Below are 26,503 nucleotides of genomic sequence, written 5' to 3'. Positions count from 1 at the left end.
GAGACTGGCGCAGATATATTACTGGCCAGGGATGTTTCGGGATGCGGCCAGATATGTGAGACGTTGCGAGGTATGCCAGAAGTTCAAGAGTGAGCAACAAAAGCCGGCGGGGCAGTTTCTGACCAGGCAGGTAGCATAGCAGTTTTGTGTGCGGACTTCGTGGGTCCCCTACCTCGCTCGAAACGTGGAAACACAATGTTGCTAGTGTTTCACGACGCGTTCGCCAAGTGGGTGGAACTGGTGCCGCTGAGAAGGGCCACCGCCGCGCTGCTGCAGGTGGCGTTCAGAGAGCGCATCTTGATTCGGTTCGGGGTGCCCAAGATGCTCATCTGTGATAATGGCGCACAGTTTGCGAGCAGAAGTTTCAAGTCGTTTATGGAATCCCTGGGGGTAGAGCTGCAGATCACAGCTCCATACTCCCCGCAGGAAAATCCCACCGATAGAAGACTATGATGGTGCAATACATCAAGGGACACCAAAGTTTGTGGGACGAGGGCTTTGCGCAGCGGAGGGCTTTGCGGCGAGATTTGCACCCGAACTTAATGGTCCCTACTGGTCATCCACTTACTTTCTCCCCATGTAGTTCGCCTCGCCCGAGCGGGGCGCACTAATCTGAGAAGACATTTTAGTTAAGAGGAGACTCGAGAAAGAACGATTATTAATGTTCCGATTTGCAGAGAAAGCAGCGACGAGGGGTGGGAGGAAACGCAGACCGTAGCGCGTAGAGGACGCCAGTAGCGACGAGGCGGAGACGTTCCCTCATGATAATGAGGCCCTATTGTACGACGATGTACATACGAGTGCCTGGGGTGCAGAGGAATCCGCCGTACGTAGAGTAGCCATCCTCTCTCCTGGTTCGCCGACCCCATCGGAGCCGGAGGGCCGCGTTAGCTCAGCGGACGGAGAATCAGAGGTGGGCCATCCCGACGCCGTGGACCGCCAGTGAAGAGGGCAAGGCCGCCGACAGCCGAGCCGAGGCTGCTCGCCGATCGCCGCCTTTGTAGAACATAAGTAACAGTCGTATTTGTAGAGCATAAGTCATAGTTATAATTTATAATATGTAAGTGGCAGCTCTAATTTGAAGAATGTAAGGTAAAACTTGAATTCGATAAATGTAAATAATAGGTATAATTTGTAGTACATAAGCAGCAGCTATAATAATCGATACAATTTGTAGAGCATAAGTAATAGTTATAGTTGATAGTATGTAAATAGCAGCCGTAATGTGTAGAATATAGTGGATAGTTTGATCTTAATGAATATGAGTAATCGTTATAATTTGTAGAATATAAGGGATAGTTTGATTTCGATAAACATAAGTAAGAGTTATAATTTGTAGCATGTAAATGGTAATCGTTATAATTTGTAGAATATAATTGGTAGTTATAAGCTGTAGAATTTAGGTAATAGTTACTGTTAATGCCAGATCCTATTGACAAGAATTGCTTCTCACGCACCATATCATGTTATGCTATTAACAGCATTCTGTTAATAACATAACCCCAACACCAGTTCTCCTACTGGTTCTCGGTACTTAGCGCCCCTGCGCCTGTTTGAAATAAGCCACCTTGGTTACCAACTAAACTAAATGTTTTAAAAAATATAAAAAGTCTGGTTCAAGTGTTGACTGGTCCAAATATTCCATTGCCAAGTCAAACTTCAATCTTTTGAATTCTAGCTGTTATGAGAATTATCTTATACGTTGCAAATGTCAGTTTGCTCGAGATTCCAAACAATTTTACTCATATGTAAACTTGAAGCGTGAATCTTTAGATCATAATTATAACATCAATATGCGTGCACTTGCCAAAGCACAAGTCTCTAGTTTTTAAATACGTCTTTTATAAATATGTGGGTGAGGGGCTGGATATGGGGGTGGAGGGTAAATTTCAACAAAAACAGAAATTGTATAAAATGCATATCAATATACATTAAAAATTTGGAGACTGTAGCTCTAAAGATGTAGGAGACATAATTTTAAAACTGATTTTCGATAAGGTTTTTATCGATAAAAAAAAGGCATGAGTTATCAATTTTTAGTGATAAACTCGATATCCGCGCTGTAAATACGGACAATAAAAAAAAATTGAAGACTCTAGCTCTTATATCTTCTGTGATCGACGCGTTCATACATACGGACGGACAGATGGAATTAGTATATTGGTTTTGTGCAATGTCCGTCTTGCTGTCCGTCCGTCTGTCCGTCTCTCCGTCTGTCCGTATGAGCGCAATCTATTTCGGCGCTATTGAAGCTAGAGACTTGAAATTTGGAACACATACACATATCTCCGATTTATAAAGTGTTAAAATATTCCCGATCCGCCCACTATGGGTGTGGCAAATCGGAAAATGCATTTTCCGATATGCCAGAAATCACATTAGTTGAGGACCTAGAAAGCTGAAATTTGGTATGTAGGTCACGAGCTATGGCGGATATATCTCCGCCCATTGGGGGCGTGGCAAATCGGATAAAACTGCATCTCCAAGAGTTTTACAGCTAGAGCGCTGAAATTTTGCAGGTCAGCTAATGCTATGATTCTATAAAGTCTAAAAATTATAAGCCTACGCCCATTAGGGGCGTGGCAAATCGGACCTGAAGATCTAGTGATTTTTCAAATTCTGCTATATTTTGGACACTATTGATGCCAGAGACCTCAAATGTTGTATATATACTCGGGCTGATCACCCAAGACCAAAAAGTTTTGTCGGATATATGTCCTCCCACAGGGGGTGTGACAAACCGCAAAAGTTTATATCTCCTAAAGTATAATAGCTAGAAGCTTCAAATTTTGATTGTTGAGTTACTGGTAGCCTCCTCTATCGATGCCCCAAAAAATAATTTTTACGTCTCTTTAGGGGCTTGGCATATCAAAAAATACCCTGTAATTTTCACATTTTTTGAGCGTAAGAATTCAAAATTTGCATTTAGGTTACCGGTTGCTCGTTCTAAGAACTGGCCAAAAATGAGAAGCTTACGCCCAGTAGGTGCGTGGCAAATCGGAAAAATCTGTATATTCTACAGTATTAGAGCGAAACTTAACTACTAAACTGTTGATGGGATGTGAATAAGTATTCCGTAGTCGGTAACGCCCGACTGCAACGTTCTTACTTGTTTTATTATTGTTTTTTGTTTGTTTTTGTTTTTATTTTTATTTTTATTTTTTTCTAAAGAATTATTTTAATTATTATGTAAGATACAGTTAATAAATCTATATTTAATATATTTTTTTTTAAGTTTTCTTACTGACACTTTCTTTTTATAGCTTCATTAGTATCACTGACCATATTTGGCTGTGAGACGTGGGCATAGCTGGCCAGACTGGCAAATAAATTACCCCCATTGGGTCGGTGTTACTATTGAAATTATATTCTGTACTTTTTTTTTATACCCTGAACCCATTTTCAATGGGAAATCAGGGTATAATGGTTTTCTTGAAATGTATGTAACAGGCAGAAGGAGGCGTGGCAGACCGCACAAAGTATATACATTCTTGATCAGGGCGACGAGCTGAGTTGATTTGGCCCTGTCCGTCTGTCTGTCCGTATGTATGAACTCGTCGATTTCAGAAGATATAAGAGCTAGAGACTTCAATTTTTTTTTAATGTCCGTAATTACAGCGCGCATATCAAGTTTATCATTAAAAATCGATAACTCATCCCGATCTTTTTTTATCGATAAAAAACCTTATCGAAAACCAGTTATAAAATTATATCTCCTACACCTTTATTGCTAGACTCTCCAAATGTTTTTATGTATACTTATATACATTTTATACAATTTCGATTTTTGTCAAAATTTAACCCCCACCCCTAATTCACCCCCTCACCCTCACTTTTGTAAAAGGCGTATTTCAAATACTAGAGACTTGTGCTTTGGCAAATACATGCATATCCATGTTGTAATCATAATCTGAAAGGTTTATGAAGATCGTATGTCCACAAAAAAAGTTATTAAACAATTAAGTTCTCATAGTAAGCCAACACTGCAGCCCATGCATGTTTATGCGTGGGTGCTTGTGTGTGTATGTGTTTGTGTATGTGTGTGTGTATGTGTGTGTGTGTATGCGTTTGTGTGTGTATGCGTTTGTGTGTGTATGCGTGTGTGTGTGTGTGTGTGTGTGTATATGTGTGTGTATGCGTGTGTGTGTATGTATGCTTGTGTGTGCGTGCGTGCGTGTGTGTGTGTGTGTGCGTATTTCTTGTGTAAGCTGAAAGACGCGAAAAATTATTGAAATAGCTATTGCTCCAAGGGTTCAGGGGATCTCGTAGTCGAGCAGTCTCGACTATAGCTTTCTTACTTGTCTTAATTTAAATTGACTCTGGTTTTTGTCAAGAGCTTTAAGAAATAAATAAAATATGTATATGTGCGTTCGATTCCCTTGAACAAAGAATGCGAATACTATGACAGGGTATGGTGATTGTTTTGGTCTCACACGAGAGCAGCATGTATGGTGAAGTTGTTAAGAGTATTTAGAGTGGAGCATGTGAATGTGTATGGTTTTGCTATTTTGTGTGTTTCGCGACTGGACGTATCGTGGCTGGTCGGTTATGCTTTGTAGGCTGGAAAAGTCCCGTTGTAGCGGGACGACAGCGTATGTAGCTGTCGTCGAGTGTGGTTCGGTGGTAGGCACAAGAAATTAGTGAGACAAAGAATTCAGAATCGTTTGATAACTGGACGGCCACCGAAACTCGCTGCGCTAAGGGAAACTGTGTTTCTGCTTTGACATATGTATATAAATCCTGTAGTTATATTTTGAATTTTAAATCCTCAGATTAACTTTTTAACTGTTAAAGCTTACCAAAATACGAAAGATGGGTTTTCTGTAGCTCCCTTAAGCTTACATTGCAGCTGAAGAGTGGAAGCTTCATCAATAAGAATATCAGAAGTATTGGATATTTCCGCAACTGCTTCTGTAAATAAAAAACCTAAGTTTTATTTGCGATATTTGTTTATCAATATAGACTTACCAACTATTTTTAATTCAATAAAAATTGATTGTGTAGGGTAAATCGACAATTGACATTCATACAATCCCTTGTCGTCTTCCCTGACGGCCTTAATTCTCAGCGACCAATGGCCCATATGACGAGTATGCTCAACTAAAAATCGTTTGTCACTGCTATGTGTTGATAAGCCGACTGTGAGCAACTGGAAGTCTTTTCTCCGTATCCAAGAAACCTACAAATAATCAATATATCATATGTTACATATAAAATAAATAAGAACGTAGAAGTCCGGCGTTACCGACTGCAGAATACTCATTCACAGCTCACCGTAGCCAGATCCGCAATATCTAGATGATCCTGCACTGTAAACTCGAGAATATATTCCTAATGGACTGCAAACTCTATATTGATTCTGGACTGTAAAGTGGAGAATATATTCCTAATTGATTCTGAACTGTAAACTCGAGAATATATTCCAATATTAGTGTCAAAATATACAACGATGCAGCAGGACCTAAACCCATTAAAAATGGAACATCATAATTCATCGATTTAGCCCTGTCCGTATTTCTGTCCGTCCGTCTTTCCGTCTGTCCCTGTCGATCTCAGAAAATATCAGAGCTAGAGACTTGCATTTTTTAAATGTCCGTATATTTAGCGCGGATATCGAGTTTACCTCCAAATATCGATAGCTCTTCCCGTTATTTTTTTTATCGATTAAGAAATTTATCGAAAATAAGCTAATTAATTATATCTCCAACATCTTTACAGCTAGAGTCGCCAAATTGTACAAGTAAATTCATATGTACGTTATAGAATTTCGAATTTTGTTATAATTCACTCCCACCTTTATATCCACCTCCTCACCGATATGTTTGTATTAGACGTATTTCAAACACTAGTCAATTATGCTTTGGCACAGCCAAGCAATTTAATGATACAATCACAATCTAAAAGTTTCATGAACAACTAGAAAATTTATTAAACAAAACGCAAACTTTGGCATGAGCATGACAAACGATTTGAAGATTTAGGTATTGTTTAATAACTTTTTATTAATAAAACTCACACACAAGTGTTCATAGTACATGTAGCAGGCGACAGTGTGTGTGTGCACGCTCGACACGAAAACATTTTCATTATGCACACCAAACGCTTTCATAGCCTTCCCACAAATAATAATGACAACTCAAACATTTTGCATGAGCATGGCAAATGCTTTTAAGATTTCGGTATACTCTTCACTCAAAAGGAAAAAGCTGGGATCGTCGCGAACAATCTTCAGTTTTTGTGCGCTATTGAGCTTAATGATTTGACTCAAATCTTTTGAGAGCCAACTGTTAAAAGACCCAAAAGGTTTCACAAAGATCAGTCCCGTTACTTTTAATGTTAATTAACAGCTCTCTTGTGACGTCAAATTTTCAGATTGTGCTCTGTTATCTTAGCTGAAGCTTGGCGGGCACTTCAGCAGAGATCCACCAAGTGGAATTTCATTAGAAAATAGCTTTAAAATGGTCAACCACTAATTTTAGTGATGAGTAATGCGTAGTACTTAGTAGTAGCTATTTAGTTGTAAAAATTAAAGGCTAAGATAATATAATTAAAGCCATTCTGCGCGAAAGTAAAAGTGGTCAAGGGATTGGGTGCTGAATAACTGCCTAGAAAACGACTCAGAATATAAAAATTAGCAAAAACTTTTATATTGTCTGATGCGTAAATCTATATAGAACTTGTGATTAGCCGCCCAGCTCGTTTTATTTATTTATTTACAAAGTTAGCTATAATACACAAGAATATTAAAGCTAAGTATATAATAAGAGCGCTAGCGACCAGGCCTTCGGCTCTATGTAGGATTATATCTTATTTGTTAAATTACAATCTTGTAAATATCTATATATTTTATTTATATTTATTGTTGTGACGTAGGGTAAGTATATTTGGAAAATGAGCTTTTCTAATGCTAACTAATTTTTTGCAGGTGTCCAGCAGGTGTGCGGTAGAGAGCTCTAGACCACATAAGTGGCAGTTCGGTTTTGGGTCTCCTGACAGTACATGGCTGTGGGTGCCACTGCTGTGTCCTATCCGGAGGCGGGTGAAAATAGTGTTTTTCGTTCGGGATGTGTTGATAGGGAACTTGACTTTCTCCAAATTTGGGTTGCAGTTCCTGTATCTGTGATGAAAGTTAGCCCAGATTTCGATTTTTTGCGAGTGGAGCTGTTTGAGAATAACTTTTCGCAGATCTTTTTCCGCTGAAGGGAGTATCATGATTGTGGGATACTTTGACATTGCTTTTGCTGCATTGTCAGCCAACTCATTGCCCCTGATGCCCCTGTGGCTGGGAACCCAAAATATGTTAAGTTTTAGAGGGGTTTTTATTAAACTTTCCCGTATCTGCACGATTGTTGGGTTTGTGTTAGATAGATTTTTGACAGATTCTACAGTCGATAGGCTATCGGTACATATCGTAAACTTTCCAGTTCTGCCTTGTGCGTAAACGATGGCTTTCAGAATAGCTTCTGCTTCGGCTGAAAATACAGAGTAGTATTCTGGTAGTGTTCCTGCTGATAGAATTTTACCATTGATGTCAACGCATGCGAATGCAGTGAGTTCAGCTGATTTTGTTGCGTCAGTGAATATCCACGTTCGATTAACATAAAATTCCTTGGCTGTTTCATTATAAAATAATTGGCAGAAAGTTTCCCCGTTTGTGTGATTTTTTGAAATTCCTGTAGCGCGCAGTTAATAGAGGATTGTCTAAGAAGCCATGAAGGGGCGCTGGGGATTTTCGGTGTTGTTGGAGTTGGGATATTCCATTTTTTGGAGAGAGCGGCGCATCGGCGTATTGTGGAGAGGTATCGGTAGGTTCTCCGTTGATTTATAGCTTTCCGTACCATAGTTTGAAGGAGCAGGTTGGGTGAGCAGAACATTTTCGGGATAAGCAGGGCTGTTGTTTCTGCAACTCTGTCCTCCATTGTGGACAAACCCGCTTCTGCTAGGACGCATTTTATTGGAGATGTTGGGAAGGCGTTGATACTGCGACGAACCGCTGTGTGGTAGGCTGGTTTAAACAGCTGCAAATCAGCTGATCTCTTTGCATAACCTACTATCACTCAATCGTGCAACCAATGCTGCCAGAATTTTGAGGGCAAGAATTGCTAGAATTTCAAAAAGAGTTGCTAAAATTGTTAAAAACTTTATTAAAATTGCTAAATTAAATTGCCAAATTTAGTTAAAATTATATATATGTAATTATATAGATATTCAATTTATTTGTTTTTTTTTTTTTGCACACGCACCCATCGCACTTATATGTTGTTTTTTTTTTTTTTTTTTTTTTTGTGGTGGCGCATATCATAAAGCTTCGCGTTAATAGTGCACTTGCAATAGGCTCAATAGGTCCTTGTTAAGTTTGTGGCATCCTTGCGAATCCACTCTTTAAACTCATCACTCAACCACACATCGTGAAATTTTTGGCATATTTGATAAAACTTTTAGAGCCGAGTGAATACGAAGTTGTTGGCACCTACTAGACAGATTTTTCGGTGTTGAAAAAATATGTTCTACATGTCTAATCTATGTGTTGTCTGGTTAGTGGCACTGACCAGAGAAAACATAGACTAGCCAAATGTGCCATTTGGCCTACTCTCTTTCTCTCAGTCCCTCTCTCTCGCTCTCTATGGTCGCTGAAATCATCACTCTCAGCGGCGCACAAAAATTGAAATTTTTGTTCGCGACGATCCCAGCCTTTTCCTTTTCAGCGAAGAGTATACCGAAATCTTTAAAGCGTTTGCCACGCTCATGCAAACAAACTGTAAACGTTTCGATGATTATTTTTGAGAAGGGTATGAGAGTGTTGATGCGCATAAAAAATATGATTTCGCGACGGGCAAGCCACACTTGCACACTTAGTACATGTATGAGCATATGTATGACAGGGTGCGAAGCTCTTTCATCCTGTAGCAATTTTAGAGCCCAGCATTTGCATTTGGTCGGTCTTGTACATGTATCCATTTGATTGTGTGTGTGTTCGCATGGGATGCGATGCTCACAATTATGGAATAGCACTTGTAGAAGCATTTGTATGCTGTGGGCCTTTACATGTGCGTGCGTATGTAAATGTGACATGAACATTGGCGTGTGTCTACCTCAACTTAGAATTGGTTGACCGATTTAGGGTTGGAATTGCAGAATCGCATTTCTATTATGTACCTTTTATTTTGTAACAATGATCGTGTGCTTGCTTATCGAAGTCATCAATTAAATAAAAACAATTCTTTCAAATAGGAATCTTTTTAATATTATTTCATAAATTTAATAAATATAACAAGTAAGAAGACTCTAGACGAGACTGCTCGACTAGAAGATACCCTGAACCCTCTAATCTGATATTCTAATCAGTCTGCATTTCTTTTCGACACACATACATACACACGCACGTATTAGAACGCACTCTGCTAACTGCGCAGTCAGCAGCGACTCCGCTTGGGCTGCGTTGTAGTGTGGGCAACATTATAAGAATTTATTTGTTGAATAATTTAATTTCTAGACGTACAATCTTAATGAAACTTTCAGGGCGTAATCATATGGTGAAAATGTATGTACATTCTAACGCACACGTCTCTACTACTTGAAATACTAATAACTAGCTTTCGATAAGGTTTTTGATCGATTATAAAATATCGGGAGTAGTTATCGATATACAAAGAAAAACTTGATATGCGCGTGATATACACGAACCTAGGAAAAAAAAATTGCAAGTCTCTAGCTCTTATATCTTCTGAGATCGACGCGTTCATACATACAGACGGACGGACGGACGGACAGACAGACGCACAGGGCCAAATCGACTCAGCTCGTCGCCCTGATCAAGAATATATATACTTTGTGGGGTCTGCCACGCCTCCTTCTGCCTGTTACATACTTTTAACAAAACCATTATACCCTGATTTCTCATTTTCAATGGGTACAGAGTATAACAAGTAAGAAAGCTATAGTTGAGACTGCTCGACTACGAGATCCCCTGAACCGTTGGAGCAATAGCTATTTCAATAATTTTTCGCGTCTTTCAGCTTACACAAGAAACACGCACACACACGCACACACACACACACACACACACACGCACGCACGCACGCACGCACACACAGGCATACGAACAGAGGAAAACTCCCTCAAAAAAGCCGAGGCCCATTAGAAGTGCAGCGAACCCAAAAGAACCAATGGAGCGGAATTCGCACGCGCCTGCGCGTCTCAACGCTATCAGGGCGAACAGCATAGCACGATGGCAATGAAAGTGGAATAGGTCAGCTAAAGGGCACCGCCCGCACAAGCTCATCCCGGAGCTTGAACCATGGGTCAACCGCAAACACGGCGAGGTAAACTTCTACCTTACGCAGATCCTCTCGGGACATGGATGCTTTCGGAGCTATTTGAAGCGCTTTGGCCACGAGGAATCTGACGAGTGCCCCTGGTGCGAGCGAGGGCATGTGGAAGACGTCAACCACATTTTTTTCGAATGTGGACGGTTCCGGGAGGAGAGGCGTCGTCTGGAAGAGGCAGTGGGCCGCTCCATCAGAGCGGACAACATTGTCAACGCCATGCTGGAATCGGAGGAAACTTGGGAACTAACAAGCACCTTCGCGGCCACAGTGATGATGGAGCTCCGCAGAGTCGAGCGAATGAGAAGACGAGCTGTCCCAGGCTAAGGTAGCGCACAGTGCTTGCGAAGCAATGCTTCATGCCTCGCCTCCTTCTGCCTTCTGCACGCCTCCTTCTGCCTGTTACATACATTTCAACAAAAGCATTATACCCCGATTTCCCATTGAAAATGGGTTCAGGGTATAAAAATTTGAAGACTTTAGCAATAAAGGTGTAGGAGATATAATTTTATAACTGGTTTTCGATAAGGTTTTTTATCATATATATAAAAATCAGGATGAGTTATCGATTTTTAATGTTAAACTTGATATGCGCGCTGTAATTACGGACATTTAAAAAAAAATTTGAAGTCTCTAGCTCTTATATTTTCTGAAATCGACGCGTACATACATACGGACGGACGGACAGACAGACAGACAGACAGACGGACAGACGGACGGACAGGGCCAAATCAACTCAGCTCGTCGCCCTGATCAAGAATATATATACTTTATGGGGTCTGCCACGCCTCCTTCTGCCTGTTACACACATTTCAACAAAATCATTATACCCCGATTTCCCATTGAAAATGGGTTCAGGGTATAAAAATGCCCATTTAGTATGGCTAAAATTTCAATTTCGATGTATTTAAAAATATAAATTAAATAGAAAACTCATTTATGAAAATATAAAAATTTTTTGAAACAATTAAAAAAATTAACATTAGTTGCACCGATCGGGATTCGAACCGCGACTTCTCAATCGAGCGTCATGCAACGAAGTTTGAATGTATGTGTGCACACGTATACGATGCTGTTGTAGCTGCTACACGTGCGTTTGTTAATTGGCCAAATATTTGATAATTTTTAATTAATTTTTGACTGAACGGAATTTAATGAAACTTTCAGCATATGATCTACATATTATATTGAATATTTGAGAAATTAAAAATTATGAAAAATCATTCACAATCAGCTATAGTGGCATCTGACTTGAACTTGAATGTTTTTATTCGATAAAAACATAACGGGATGATTTATCGAATTTTAAAAGCAAACTTGACATCCGCGTTTTATTACGGTCATTTAAAAAAAAAAAATTCAAGTCTCTAGCTCTTATATCTTCGGAAATCGACGCGTTCAAACATATGGACATACAGACAGACGGACAGATCTAAATCAAGTCAGCTCGTCGCCCTGATCAAGAATATATATACTTTGTGGGGTTTGCCATCCCTCCTTCTGCCTGTTACATACATTTCAACAAAACCATTATACCCTGATTTCCCATTTTTCAATTCAAAACAAAGATAGTTCAATAACATTGGAAAATAAATTTATAAATGTACATTTATACGTACATATGTATGTGTGTTTGCACGCACAGGCTGTTGTGCACATAAGGAATACATCTTCGCGACGAGAATGTACACCCACACATTTACAGTCCCTTGCTACATGTATGGGTTTTTGTGTGCGTGCGGCGCGAAAGTCAATTTTTTCTCAGTATTTTCGTCAATCGTCAGTTACCGTCCCGTTTTACATGTACATGTATGAGCTATTATGTATGTGCTAGTATGGGAAACTATTCTTGCTGCCTGAGGAATATTGTAATAATACGTGAACATTGGCTTGTGATTGCCACGGGCTTTTAATTGTGCGAGCGATTTGGAATTAAATCTGCAGAGAGAGTGTTAAACGGTATTTAATTATTATTTAAGTGATTTTGCTATTGTTAAGAATCGTGCCAATATTTATATAAGTTTTTTTTTTTTTTCAAAACTATGCCTAAAACAAATATTTTAAAGAAATCACGAGGAAGTGGAGATAAATGCATTATTAAAACGTGTGGTGCGAGCTATAGAAAAAGCTCTATTAATTTTAATTTTAATTAATTAATGCAGTCCCAACCTTAAATTTGTACAAGTCAAACTTTCTTTCAAATAATAATGCTCACGTAAGTGATGACATTTATACGATAGACATTCAGGAAGAATATATTACTCCTTATAGCTATCCAAGGAAAAGTTTAGACAAATTAGTGGCTGACTTTGTGAAGCCATCTGACCCAGAACATCAGCATCAGATCAGCAACATTCAAAATCAAAGTGACGAGGAAGAAAGTTTGGAGAATTTTTTGTGCTTTGACAATAGTTTAAAAAATCAATTGTGGCAAGATTTAAGCTCCGGTAGGTCTTCGTTTGGCTCAAATTGTTTAAAAAGAGAGCAAAACGAAGTATATTATCGGAAAAAATATTATGAAATGAAAGTAGCTCTTCAGAATGTACAGAAAGAGAATTCTAATTTGAAAAAAAGGTATTCATCTTTAAGAAATGCTCATAGGTAAAGAAACATTTACCAAAGAGCCAGAAAGGAGAAAAAGCATGTTAATATCTTCACGACAATTAACAATTTACCTCACGTTTCAGACCAATCAAAGGTCTTATGTAAAATGTTTAAAAAAAAAAATCAGGTTTATAACAGCACTGAAAGAGTTATTTCGCAAAATATTCATTTCTACTCAGCTAGGACATATGATTACCTTAGGGATGTTCTTTATTTAAGACTCCCGTGTAAGAAACAATTAAATCGCTGGGCGATTTAAAAAAATTTAGTTCCTGAATTTAATCCAGAGCTATTAGAAAACTTGAAGGGCGATGTCGAAAAAATGAGCGCCAAGGAAAAATATACCGTATTAGTTTGCGATGAAATTAAAGTAAAGAGAGGTCTTCAGTATAATTCATCTATTGACGAGATACAGGGATTTGAAAACGATGGCATAAAAAGGACTAAATTTTTAAGACAGCAAGTCTGTGTTTTCCTTGCTAGGGGGCTGTTTGACAACTGGAAGTATGTTTTAAGCTATACGGTTTCAGCTCGTGGCATAAATCATACTGACCTAAAAAAAAATTTGAAGAAAATATTGGACTATCGCAAGCATTGGGGCTTAATGTCAAAGCCGTTGTTTGCGATCAGGGATCCAATAATAGGGCCGGTTTTGATAGATGGGGCATAGGCATCAACAATCCTAGTTTTTCTGTCAACAATAAAGAAATCTTGTTAAATCGCTAAGAAATATTCTTAAGAGAATAAGCATAATATTTCCACACCTCAGGGCACAGTTTCATGGAGTATAATAAGAAAATTATATGAAATTGAAACTAAAAATTTGACGCGCCTAGGTCCGAAATTGACTCCAAAACATGTCAGTCCAAATTGTTTTGAGAAAATGAAAGTCAAATTTGCCACCCAAGTTTTTAGCCACAGTGTAGCTGCTGCGATACGCACAGTTGTAGATTCAGGCAGGTTTACTGATTGTAAAGATAGTGCTCTTGCAACAGCTATCTTTATTGACAAAATTAATACCCTTTTCGATTGTTTAAACAGTCATGTTAGTAATTCGTATAGTAATCCGTATAGATGCGCACTTAGGAAAAACAATAATGTCCATGAGTATCTTCAGGAAATGAGAGATTATTTTCATGACCTGAAGTATCCATACAAAGTATATTGTATTGATGGGATGATCACTACAATCTCATCTGTAATTGCTTTAGCGGAAAATATTTGGAATGACAGCAGTGATACTTTCTTTGTTGCCACATCCAAACTAAACCAAGGCCCTTTAGAAAATTTATTTTATTTAATTAGAAGTCGAGGGGCAACCAATACTAACCCAACAGTTTTTGAATTTAATTCTATTATATCTAAAATGCTTTCAATGAAAATTTTGACATCTGCCTCTATATCTAGAAATTGTATTGAAGATGAAGATCTCATGTCAGTGTGCCACGAATTCATCTGTAGATCAAGAACCAAATATTGAGGTTGAATTATCATTAGATGCAACCATTGCAAATATTGAAAATGTTTTTAATGGAAATGCATTACGATATTTTGCTGGGTATGTTCTCTACAAATTACTACAAAAAACTGATTGCGAAATTTCAAATCTTTTAAAGTCATCGGATGAAATGTAGTGTTTTCTGAGTATTTGATACTCAATAAAAATTTTCATTACATAAATAGATATCTATCTTATCATTTTCAATGGGAAATCAGGGTATAATGGTTTTGTTGAAATGTATGTAACAGGCAGAGGGAGGCGTGGCAGACCCCACAAAGTATATATATTCTTGATCAGGGCGACGAGCTGAGTTGATTTGGCCCTGTCCGTCTGTCCGTCTGTCCGTATGTATGAACGCGTCGATTTCAGAAGATATAAGAGCTAGAGACTTCAAATTTTTTTTTTTTTTAATGTCCGTAATTACAGCGCGCATATCAAGTTTATCATTGAAAATCGATAACTCATCCCGATATTTTTTTATCGATAAAAACCTTATCGAAAACCAGTTATAAAATTATATCTTCTACACCTTTATTGCTAGAGTCTCCAAATTTTCAATGTATGCTTATATGCAATTTATACAATTTCGGTTTTTGTTAAAATTTACCCCCCACCCTTAAATTCACCCCCTCACCCTCACTTTTGTAAAAAGCGTATTTCAAATACTAGAGACTTGTGCTTTAGCAATTACATGCATATCCATGTTTCATGAAGATCGTAAGTCCACAAAAAAAGTTATTAAGCAATTAAGTTCTCATAGTAAGCGCTTGTGTGTGTATATGTAAATGTTTGTGTATGTGTGTGTGTGTGTGTGTGTGTGTGTATGTGTGCGTGTATGTATGTGTGTGTATGTATGCCTGTGTGTGCGTGAGTGTGTATGTGTGTGTGTGTGTGTGTGTGCGTGTTTCTTGTGTAAGCTGAAAGACGCGAAAAATGATTGAAATAGCTATTACTCCAAGGGTTCAGGGGATCTCGTAGTCGAGTAGTCTCGACTAGAGCTTTCTTACTTGTTATACCCTGAACCCATTGAAAATGGGAAATCAGGGTATAATGGTTTTGTTAATATAATTTCGATTTTTATTGTTATTTACCCCCCACCCCTATATCCACCCCCTCACCATCACCTATGTACAAGGCGTATTTCAAGTACTAGAGACTTGTGCTTTGGAATGTACATACATTTTCACCATATGATTACGCCCTGAAAGTTTCATTAAGATTGTACGTCTAAAAATTAAATTATTCAACAAATAAATTTTTATAATGTTGCCGACACTACAGCGCAGCCCAAGCGCAGTCGCTGCTTACTGCGCAGTTAGCAGAGCGCGTTCTAATACGTGCGTGTGTATGTATGTGTGTCGAAAAGAAGTGCAGACTGATTAGAATATCAGATTAGAGGGTTCAGGGTATATCCTAGTCGAGCAGTCTCAACTAGAGTCTTCTTACTTGTTACAATTTGATAAAGCTGCATTTCGAAACATTTAGGACAATTTTCGAAAAGAAACCATACATCGCTCGCAATAAAGAGAAAATTGTTCTGTACTGCATGCACGCTACAGCAAAATCATCTTTAGATAAGGAATGGTTTTCCACCACCCATCCTTGCTGCCAGCATCGAAAAATTATTATTTATTTTTTATAATACAAGATTACTTAACACTCCCTCCGCGGAGCTGATCGAAAGTCGTCCGCACAATAAAAAGCCCTTGGCAGGCACAAGTCGAATTTACGTATTATAAACATACATGCATATATATATATTATATATATATGTATTTATGCATGTACATACATATATATGCTCGTACAATATTTACAGCACAGGACAACAAGAATAAAGAATTGCACATATGCATGTATGTGTGTATGTAATTGGATATGTATACATGTAAGTAAAAACATACTCATTAAACGCAGTTTATATCATTCATACAAATAAAAAAAAATTTTAAATTTTACATTATCATTGTATAATCATATAATAATCATCGAAACGCTTACAGTTTGTTTGCATGAGCATGGCAAACGCTTTAAAGATTTCTGTATACTCTTCGCTGAAAAGGAAAAAGGTGGGATCGTCGCGAACAAAAATTTCAATTTTTGTGCGCAGCTGAGAGTGCCCAGTGGCGACGACCTGAATGAGGTCTGTTGAAATAATGCATTACATACGACAAAAAAGTAATGCATTACCTATGAACATTTTTTTCAGCGCATTTGTAATGTACAAAATAAAAAGTGCTACTCATACGACAGAATCGAGCTCTTGTCAACTTCGTTTCTGTATGCCCCTTCCCCGCTAACCAACAAACGATTTTCGTCTTTCGTTGCGTCGCGACGAAATCGCCGAATTTCGTTTTGGACTTTACCGTTTTTTGCATGGAATGCGTGCCTTCTTTCGTTTGGTTTCTTTGTCTATGCCAATTTCTTTTGTGTGTATAGTGTTAATGAGTGTAAATACAAGTTCAAAAATGCATATGTGTGATGATTTCTGTTTTCGTTTTACCCGCCGCGGCGCCTCACTTTTCTGCTATTGTTGAGCCGTGCGGACGTAAATTTAAAGGGAAGTATCTGGTATCATCTTACATGTATTTTTAATGACAAAAAAATTAATATTGTTTAATTTACAGATGCTATAAAAACCGAAGGGTCCACTAAGAAGACCTATATAAGTACAATAAGAAACTGCTTTCGGGTCCAGAAAGGTCGACTGGCAAAGCAGATGTTCGATAATAAGGACAAACTAGATAATAAGACATAGCTTTAGATTTTGATGTAGATAGATATAATAAAATAGTAATAAGACATAGTTTAAGACTATACATTTATTTATAGATATTAAGAAATAATAAATAATAATATTTAAAAATTAAAACAAAAAATACTACATTACTCAAGCGTTTCTATCTTTCAATTAGTAATCAATTATTTCTCCAATTACATTGCATTAAGAAGTAAGCCATTTTATATAGTGGGAAAATGGGTTGCAGGTATATTGTGTTGTAATGTACGCACATTACTAACCCATAAGCGATTTTGAAAATGTATAAGGCGTTTTCTTCAGGTTGCGGAATTTCTACATTACAATATTTAAAAAGTATACGCATGGTTAATGGAGAGCCGAAGGAAACTTCGTCACCTCATTACTTTCTGCATTACAAAATTCAATAATTTCATGCACCCGGGAGAAAAAGCGGCCATTCCTTATAAAAGTAAGGCAGCTTGTAATCGATCTTTTCATGCACACAGGCGACAAGTAATCCATGAGTAATGGACAAAATAATGGGCATTTCCGCCACTGGGTGATGATTTCAGCGACCATAGAGAGCGAGAGAGGGACTGAGAGAAAGAGAGTAGGACAAATGGCACATAGATGTGCTTTATACATAATCACAACCATTTCGACTGAGCGCTCACAGCGCACTGTTTTGTCGTGCAATATTTTCACTGCTCGAACCTCCAGCGACTAAGCCGAGCAAATACTAAGTATAGTGGTCGACCAACTTAACATTTTCTGCTGTAGAAAAATTTGTTCTACAGGTCTAGTCTATGTGTTCTCTGGTCAGTGTTCGTGGCTACAGTCTGGTCGAGTAGTCCAGTTCACATTGGGCCGATTTTTCGACGAAAATTCAAATTTTTGATGGAAAGTAAATTTATTTTAATTAAAAATCTTGAATAGTATATACTTTGACTAAGCTGAATCCAAAAATTTTAATTGTTTTGATGCATCCGTGAAATTTTGGCAGCCCTTCAAAGTTACCTGTTTGATTACATGTATGCAAAACTAAAAAGTGCGGTAAAGTTTCTGTTTACTTGCGTGACAAAATTATTGTGGGCTTTAGCTATTTTCACTAAAATTATGGAAAAGAAAGTCCAGGGTATGTAGGATATAATAATAATATTGTATTGTATAATAATATTGTAGCGGTGATTGAATTCGCCTAAGAATAACTGCTTGAGATCTACATACAAAACAATCGCCGTAAATCTGCCGTGTTGGGTTGGATTTATGATAAACTGAAAGAATTCGACTTAAGCCCGAAGGCAAAGGATGAAATCAGCACTAATGTGAGAAGCTTTCACCATTACATACAAAAGAAATTGGCAAAATATAATATAGTATGCCCAGATTTAAGACAAAACAAAATGGCTTTTGTCCAATCACCACACATCTCGCCTTGCCGGGTTTGGCCGCAAGTCGAACGAGAAATATACATCCCTTGTGTTAAAAAATACATTTCTTACTCCGTGTAACCTTAATAAGGCTAGAAAAAATCTTGGTTGGGCTAGCGGAGGATGAAGCTTTAGCTTATCTGCTTGAAAATATATAGAAATTTATATAGAAGATGACTTTTAAGCTAGGTACACACGATGCAAACAGTTATTGCAAATTTTTTGTTTGCAGCAAAATGTTTGCACTCGTGTTCAAACGTGCAAATTTGATTGCAGCAATCAACTTGCTGCAAATTGTTTGCATCGCATACCTAGCATACCTAGCTTTAGGAACATGTTTAAATGTAAAATACTTATGGTCATTTTGAATGCATTATTATTATTTTTTGTTATATATTATAATAATTATAATCTTTTAATATTAAGGATAAGGGTTAAACAAATGAATTTAAAACATTTGTTGAATTTATTGAATGGTAGCAATATTAATTACCGTAAAGTATAAATAAGTGGAAGCCAATAAAATTAGGGCGGCTAAGGAAGGCGTGGTCAGATCGGTCTGAAGCTTAATTTTCGTCGAAAAATAAGCTCGCTGGCCCAATGTGTGCTGGTGCTATTTGAGAGAACATAAAGAGAGGGAGAGAGTGAATACCCAGTGGCGACGAGCTAAATGAGGTTGGTCAAAATAATGCATTAAATATGAGACGTATTTGTAATGACCAAAATTAAAACGACTACTCGTACGAAAGAATCGTGCTGTTGTCAACTTCGTTTTTGTATGCCCCTTCCCCTCTAATCAACAAACGATTTTCGTCTTCGTTTGGTTTCTTTGTCTATGCCTATTCCTTTTGGGTGTATAGTGTTAAAGTGTGAAAATACAAGTGCATAATTGTATACATATGTGACACGCCACTTTTCAGATTTTATTGTGCTGTGCGGACGTAACTTTGAAGGAAAGTATTTCGCAGTGAGTTATATGTAAATATAAATATGCTCTATCTGGTATGTATACATCATCTTCATTTTCTTTTTAATGACAAAGAAATGTTTAATTAACAGATGCTATTAACATCGAAGGGTGGACCAAAAAAGAGTACATCACAACTGTTAGGAACTGCTTGCGGGCTGGCGAAGCAAAAATTTGACAACAAAAAATAAAACAATAAATTAATATGTAGTTATGTAAATATAGACTGAGTGAATTTAGATTTTAAGAATGTAAATAATATTTAGCTAATACGACATAATAAATTATAATTATTGTAAATTTAAGTAAAAAATGCTACATTACTGAATCGTTTCTATATTTCACTTAGTAATCTGCAATCAAATTGCACAGATGTAAGCCATATTATATAGCGGGAAAATGGTTTGCGGGTATATTGTGTTTTAATATACGTACATTACTCCCATAAGCGATTTTGAAATTGTATGATACTTTTTCTTCAGCCTGCGGAATGTCTGCATTAGAATATTTAAAAAGTATACGCTTGGGTAATGGAGAGCCGAAAGAAAAAATCAATTATTTCATGCACCCGGTAAAAAAACGCGGCCATCTTTTAAGAAAGTAATGGAGCTTGTAATCGATTATTTCATGCACATAAGCGACAAGTAATCCAAGAGTAATGGGCAAAATAATGGGCATTTCCGCCACTTGGTAAGGGAAAAAGAGCACATAACCGTACTTCATTTGGGAATGTGTGCATTTCGTGGCAGTGGTCGCAGAGCACTGATTTTTTCGTAGAGGTGGTGGAAGAGCGGGCCATAACATATGACATACAGCTGGACCGGATGCCGAGAGCAATGAGCGAGATGTTCAGCGACAAGGCAGCGAAGTGGCTTTTAACCAGTGGATTGAGAGACGCGATCTGGACCGAATTCAAGAAAGATTTTCTGGACTTTTTCCTGCCACCACAATATTTCGAGCGCCCTGAAGATTAAATACGGGCTCGTCATCAGTGACAGGGAGAGCACTGATTTTTTCGTAGAGGTGGTGGAAGAGCGGGCCATAACATATGACATACAGCTGGACCGGATGCCGAGAGCAATGAGCGAGATGTTCAGCGACAAGGCAGCGAAGTGGCTTTTAACCAGTGGATTGAGAGACGCGATCTGGACCGAATTCAAGAAAGATTTTCTGGACTTTTTCCTGCCACCACAATATTTTGAGCGCCCTGAAGATTAAATACGGGCTCGTCATCAGTGACAGGGAGAGAGCTTTAAAGATTACCTTCTCGAGCTCAGGTTGCGGTTAAGTCAGGCAAGGTACAGCGCGGCGCAAGAGCTACACAGGGTGTACGAGAGCGCCGCCCCTGAATATCGATTATACGTGAGACGCCACGATTTCACGACGTTGACGCAACTGACCCAGATGGCGACGGAGTATGTGAACGTCCAAGACCAAAAGAGGATTTGGGAGAGGAAATCCGTGGCGAGCCATTCGAGGGCACCTTGGGCAGGGCCGGCTGACAGTCGGCCCGGAAACCCGTTCCGTGCGCAAGCGTCGGAGCCGCGGACTGAGCGGCAAGGTTCGGATCAGATCGCGGCGACAGCAACGGCACCAACGAAGGCGGTGCATCGCATGATGGCCCGGTTTCGACTTCGATCCGCGACGGGTCTGCTAAAGATGTGCGTAGGTGGGACACTTCGCGAGGGAATGTCGCAACGCGCTGTTTTGCCGACGATGCGGCAGAAAGGGGAGGAGCACACAAGAGTGTTGCGCCGTCCCATGGAGCAGGGTGGCGTCAATTAACACCAGAAGAGAGACGCGGATACCCGTTAAGGTTAAAAGAAGGAAGGATCGTCGCGACGGTGAGGATTGGAGGCCAGAGTACGACCGCTACGATCGACACCGGGGCCACACGCAGCTTCATGAGTGAAGACTGCGTGCGCCGACAGATGGTCTAATGAGAGTCGCAGGAGATACGGTCGCGAATAAGGCTGGCCGACGGGTCGTCGCTAGACGTGACCCTCGCGGAGAGGGTAGTACAGATGACGGCACTCATCATGCCAACTATGTTTGATCACGTCATATTGGGAATAGATTTCCTGTGCGCTGTGGGGGCGGCGCTACGTTGTGGCGACACGGAGCTGACTATGAGGACGGAAGAAATGTCGAAAGAGAGCAGCCACTCTGAGGACGAGGAGACGCTCGTTTGATGCACGTGCTTTGAAAATGAAAGGAGGTTGAACCCCGAGGCGCCATGCTGGACTCCGCCATCGGAGAAGCGGAAACCTCGGGCAGATGCAGAATCGCAGAGGGCGCCGGACATCTGCGAGAGGGCCGACAGGAAGGGAGACGAGCGGCTCGAATGGAAACCGGGAGAGCAACTGGCGCCGAAGTACGACGGCCCCTTCAGGATCGTTAGCTTCATCTCCCCCAACATCGTGCGGCTTGCCAAACGCGGCGAACGCAAAAGAAGAGTAGCTAACATCTCCCAACTCAATCATGAGACAGGAGACCGCGGCGTGGGATGAAAGGCAACGACCCCCATCGTTGTGGACGCGGCGGGGCGAGAAGGAGAGAGCGCGAGCCGCACACTTCGAGACGGAGACCAGCGACGAGGAAAACGAGTTCCCCACTCCGACGCCGTTTCAGGCGGAGTCCGTCAGGAAGCCCAGTCAACAAGATCCCGAGGGTCGATTTGGCGGGTGTGGCGGAAAAGTTGAGTCAACTTGGAGAGGGACGACAAGCGACCCCTTCCGAGCAGGATCAGGGTCCCCCCAAGGAAGGACGGCGAGCCTATGGCCCAGAACAGGGCACACACCAGCCACAGGAAGGGCCGAGCACCACGCCAGGGCTGGAGGAAGATGAGGCTAAACTGCTGGCCGACATGGCCGACATTCTGGACGGCTGGGAGCCAAACCTGTTTGAAATCCTCATGGGGGAGAACCCCCCCAGCCGGCTAGAGGATCCGCCCACCAGGCGCTTCGTTGGACGAGCAGACGATCCAGGCAGTACAGCGGGAGTTGGGAACACGAAGACTACCGCGCAGGACGACAGGCTTCCGCGTTTGGAACGAGAATGTCACGGTCAACGTGACGGTCGCACCCTCGGGGAGCGTGACCCTCTCTCTAATAAGGGTGTAAGGCGGCTCATCGAACCGCCTCACATAATTTCAAATAGATTAAGGGACGCGCGCAAGTCGCAGCGATCGGCAATGCAAACCTGCCTTCGCGGCGAAAGTTCGAAGGGCCGACGCCGTGGTGAGTTGCATTGCCGACGCCGAGGCGGATCGCGCGGCTGAGACGTGGAGGCGGCTGAACAGCGAAGGCGGATGGATTAGTGGACTTGACTTAGAAACTAAGAAAGTGATAAATAAAGGAATTGTATGAAAAGTGAATCTTGATGTGTTTTATTTTACAATTAATAACTAACAGCATTAGTGGTTCCTCCTTCCCCCCTCTTCTCCTTTGCTTTTAACTTGCCGCGGCACATCCCGGCTCTAGAATAATTTATAATAAAGAACGCGAACGCGCCCGTTCGCTGAGAGGAAAAACCCTCCTCTTTTGTCCTCCAGTGTTTCCTTCAGACTTGAAAATTGCACTATATGTATGTATGTAAACACACTGCGTTTTGTGAATGAGTATTCTGCAATCGGCATCGCCTAATTGCAAAATTCGTATTTGTTTGTTGTTGTGTTTATTTTTGTTGTACAGTTTTGTTTCGTTGTCTTGGTTATACACTGCGCGTCATTAGGTTAGCGTCCTCCCTTACACTCATTTTCTTTTACGTTTTTTTCTTTGCCTATTACACGCAACTTCTTAGTTTTTTTTTTTAAATTTATTATCATCATATGAGATGTCTCTCATAACAAAATAATGCGCGAGAGAAAACCGGACATGTTTTATTTTCTATTCTTCTTTAATTTTGCAAAAAATGCGTGCACATATTTTGCGACATCTGTTTAGCGCCCCCAAATGCAATTCTAGTTATCTTGCTTATTTTGGCAATTACACGCACCAAATTTCTTGTGAAGATCAAAGTACTCAATATATTTATAGTATGGATAAAGAAACGGTTTTATCTTTGGTTGAAAAATTAAAGTTTGAGGCATACTTTGAATGAGGACTATGCTACCATAAACTTGCTGAAAAGACAGGTATAAACAGAAAACGAATTGAACATTTCATAAAAATAAGGAACACTATGGAAAAATCTATATAGGTGGCAATAATTAAGTGATTTCACAAGCAGATAGAAGCATTAGTTCGGGAGGCCAAGATTAGGGATAAATTTGGTGTTAAGACGAGCTTATCAACGGACCAAAATGTATTCGATTGGATTTTCTAATTCTTATGACACTTATGGTTAATGGATACTACATTGAAGAAAATTGTAAGCCATTTGTGTCGACTGTAGTTATTGGTAATGAAGCTAATGGTATGGTGTCAGCTGCGTTGTGGTAAGCGATAAATTTCATAAAAATGTTTCCTTCCGTCTTATGAATATCTATTTAGCTTATTTATATACGTAAGTAACGCACGCATATAAATTTCTTAGCTAGCCGCTACAAATGCCGATTCGCCACGACTCATGTGGGCGTAGATAGTCGTGGTACGAACCCTGCTGAAAAATTTTATTGCTTCTAAATTTTTCAAATATCTATAAATTCTTTTACATTTTTTAAATTTTATAAAATTGTTTACTTAACGGTAACCTAAATGCAAAATTTGAATGCTTACGCTAAAAAAATTGAAAATAACAGGGTATGCCACGCTCCTAAAAAGGCGTAACAATTGTTTTTGAGGCATCGATAGAGGAGGTTACCAGTAACTAACAGTAATTGGAGACTCCTTTGTTGTCGGTAACTCCTTCTGTAATAGTACCGTCACCTAATTCGCTTGCTCCTCCCTCACCTTGCGCTTCTGTTTTGTCATCGGCTCCCAATTCTCTAGATCCTCCTTCACCTTGTCCCATATCTGTTTCTCCTATTGAGGCTTCTATTGAATCTCAGGCCCCTGTCCCAAATTTGGATGCTACTTCTCTTGTTGCTCAAACAAAGAGTGACAATAAGTCAGCCTCTCCTAGCATTACCTTATCTGTTGTCTCTCCTAGAAAGCAAGTTTTCTTATCTAGGCTTTCATCTGACACTACCATTGAGGCAGTATCGGCTTTTATCTCAAATAAGATTCCGGCTAATGTTTTTATATCGAAGTTTAGTTTTGCGACACCGCGTGAAATTGCTTCGTTCAAAATCAATGTGCCTGTAGAATACTTTAAAACCCTTTGTGACCCTAATTTCTGGCCACCTCATGTAGTTGTTCATGAATTTAAACCCAAAAAATCGTAACAGATCGATGCCTATTTCAGTAAATTTACCTTCGGTGCAATCTTCATCAAACGTTGTACCAAAAAACTAAATTACTTACAAACCTCTTCTCAGCTGTCCCTGATTTATCAAAATGTACGTGGCTTAAACTCAAAACTTAAAAGTCTTTTCTTGCATAGTTTCAGTGTACAATATGATATTATCGCTTTCACTGAAACATGGCTAAGTAGTAATATTCATAATAGTGAAATTCTTTAAAGTAATTTCACTATTTATAGACTCGACCGTTCGTCGCGCAGAGGTGGTGGGGTGTTAATTGCGGTTAAGTCCATTATCCACTCTGAATTGTTTACCTTTTCGACCCTTCATGATGTGGAGATTATAGCGGTTAAATTAACTCTCCCATCGTGCTCATTGTACATCACATGTTCTTATATCCCTCCCTCTTCTGATGTACAAGTTTATGCTCACCACATAAATTGTATTAAACAAGTTAATGAACATGTAAATGATAGAGATTGTCTGCTTGTGTTGGGTGATTTTAATATTCCGAACACTTCTTGGTCTTCAACTTGTAATGCAAATTACTTTATTCCGACAATTGATCACTATCTTTTTGATGAATTGTTTAACCTGTCTATGTTTCAGATGAACTCTATTTCAAACCATCTTAATCGTACTCTTGATCTTGTGTTTGTTAATCATTATTCGCTCATTAATGTCGCGAGATCAACTCCTTTCTCCTTACCTGAGGATATATATCACCCCCACTTTAGAGGTTTTATTAACTATCGATAATCCTCCCTCTACTACTCCAATGCCTTCTAAACTTAGTCGCTGTTATCGTAAATGCAATTTCGTTTTGCTTAACGAACTAATTAATTCAACAGACTGGTCTATTTTATATGAGTCGGTTGATATTAATTTAGCAGCATCGTTTTTTTATTCTACCTTAAACTCTATTCTGGATGTTTGTGTCCCTCTCCGCCGTATTTCGCCAGTTTCAAATAAGCCACCTTGGTTCACCAAAACTCTTTCGAACTTGAGAAACATTAAAACTAAATGTTTTAAAAATTACAAAAAGTCTGGTTCAAGTATTGACTGGTCCAAATATTCCATCGCCAAGTCAAACTTCAATCTTTTCAATTCTAGCTGTTATGAGAATTATCTTACACGTTGCAAACGTCAGTTTACTCGAGATCCCAAACAATTTTTCTCATTTGTAAACTCGAAGCGTAAATCTTCTGGTTTGCCGTCCTCATTTGTCCTTGGAGGTGAAAAAACATGCAATGATCAGGATTCCTCTGATCTATTTGCTGATTTTTTTCAATCCACTTATTCTTCTGCTGATCTCTACAGCAACTCATACCCATATTCTCTTCCTGAATATGGATCTATAAATACTCCCAAAGTTACTGCATCCTCTCTGGCTGCAGCCATTAGGACATTGAAATCATCTTTCTCTCCTGGTGCTGATAATATTCCTAGTTGTGTGATTAAAGAGTGCAGTGTTTCTCTTCAGTCACAATTACTAAAATTGTTTAACTTGTCCTTGGATACTTCTGTGTTCCCTTCAATTTGGAAAGAATCTTTCATCATTCCCTTATATAAAAAAGGTGGAAGATCTGATA

At 39.3% G+C, this 26,503-nt stretch overlaps 1 protein-coding gene and 1 long non-coding RNA gene across 11 annotated transcripts in view; one reads left to right on the top strand and one right to left on the bottom strand.

The window, feature by feature from the left end:
* Positions 1-26,503, bottom strand: part of LOC6578211 — a 75,412-nt gene that overhangs the window by 22,606 nt on the left and 26,303 nt on the right. For 5 of the 10 annotated variants that reach the window (XM_032728430.2, XM_032728431.2, XM_044010302.1 and 2 more), the window contains exons 4-6: positions 19,094-19,213; positions 4,969-5,179; positions 4,800-4,926 (exon numbers count right to left, since the gene is read on the bottom strand). In XM_032728430.2, coding sequence (XP_032584321.1) covers positions 4,800-4,926; positions 4,969-5,179; positions 19,094-19,213 — 458 coding nt within the window. Of the gene's footprint in view, positions 1-4,520; positions 4,741-4,799; positions 4,927-4,968; positions 5,180-6,673; positions 8,103-19,093; positions 19,214-26,503 lie in introns of those variants that run through there. The other 5 variants (XM_044010360.1, XM_032728433.2, XM_032728434.2 and 2 more) reach the window with 5 other exon arrangements.
* LOC122757637 lies at positions 16,015-17,707 on the top strand. Its single transcript, XR_006357740.1, has 2 exons — positions 16,015-17,001; positions 17,058-17,707. It is a non-coding gene; the product is annotated as an uncharacterized LOC122757637 (long non-coding RNA).

The sequence above is a fragment of the Drosophila mojavensis genome, unplaced genomic scaffold (assembly GCF_018153725.1).
Source record: "Drosophila mojavensis isolate 15081-1352.22 unplaced genomic scaffold, ASM1815372v1 contig_108, whole genome shotgun sequence".
NCBI classification, from domain to species: Eukaryota; Metazoa; Arthropoda; class Insecta; order Diptera; family Drosophilidae; genus Drosophila; species Drosophila mojavensis.
The sequence above is the reverse complement of the archived record's forward strand: the minus strand, read 5'-3'. Positions and strand labels throughout refer to the sequence as shown.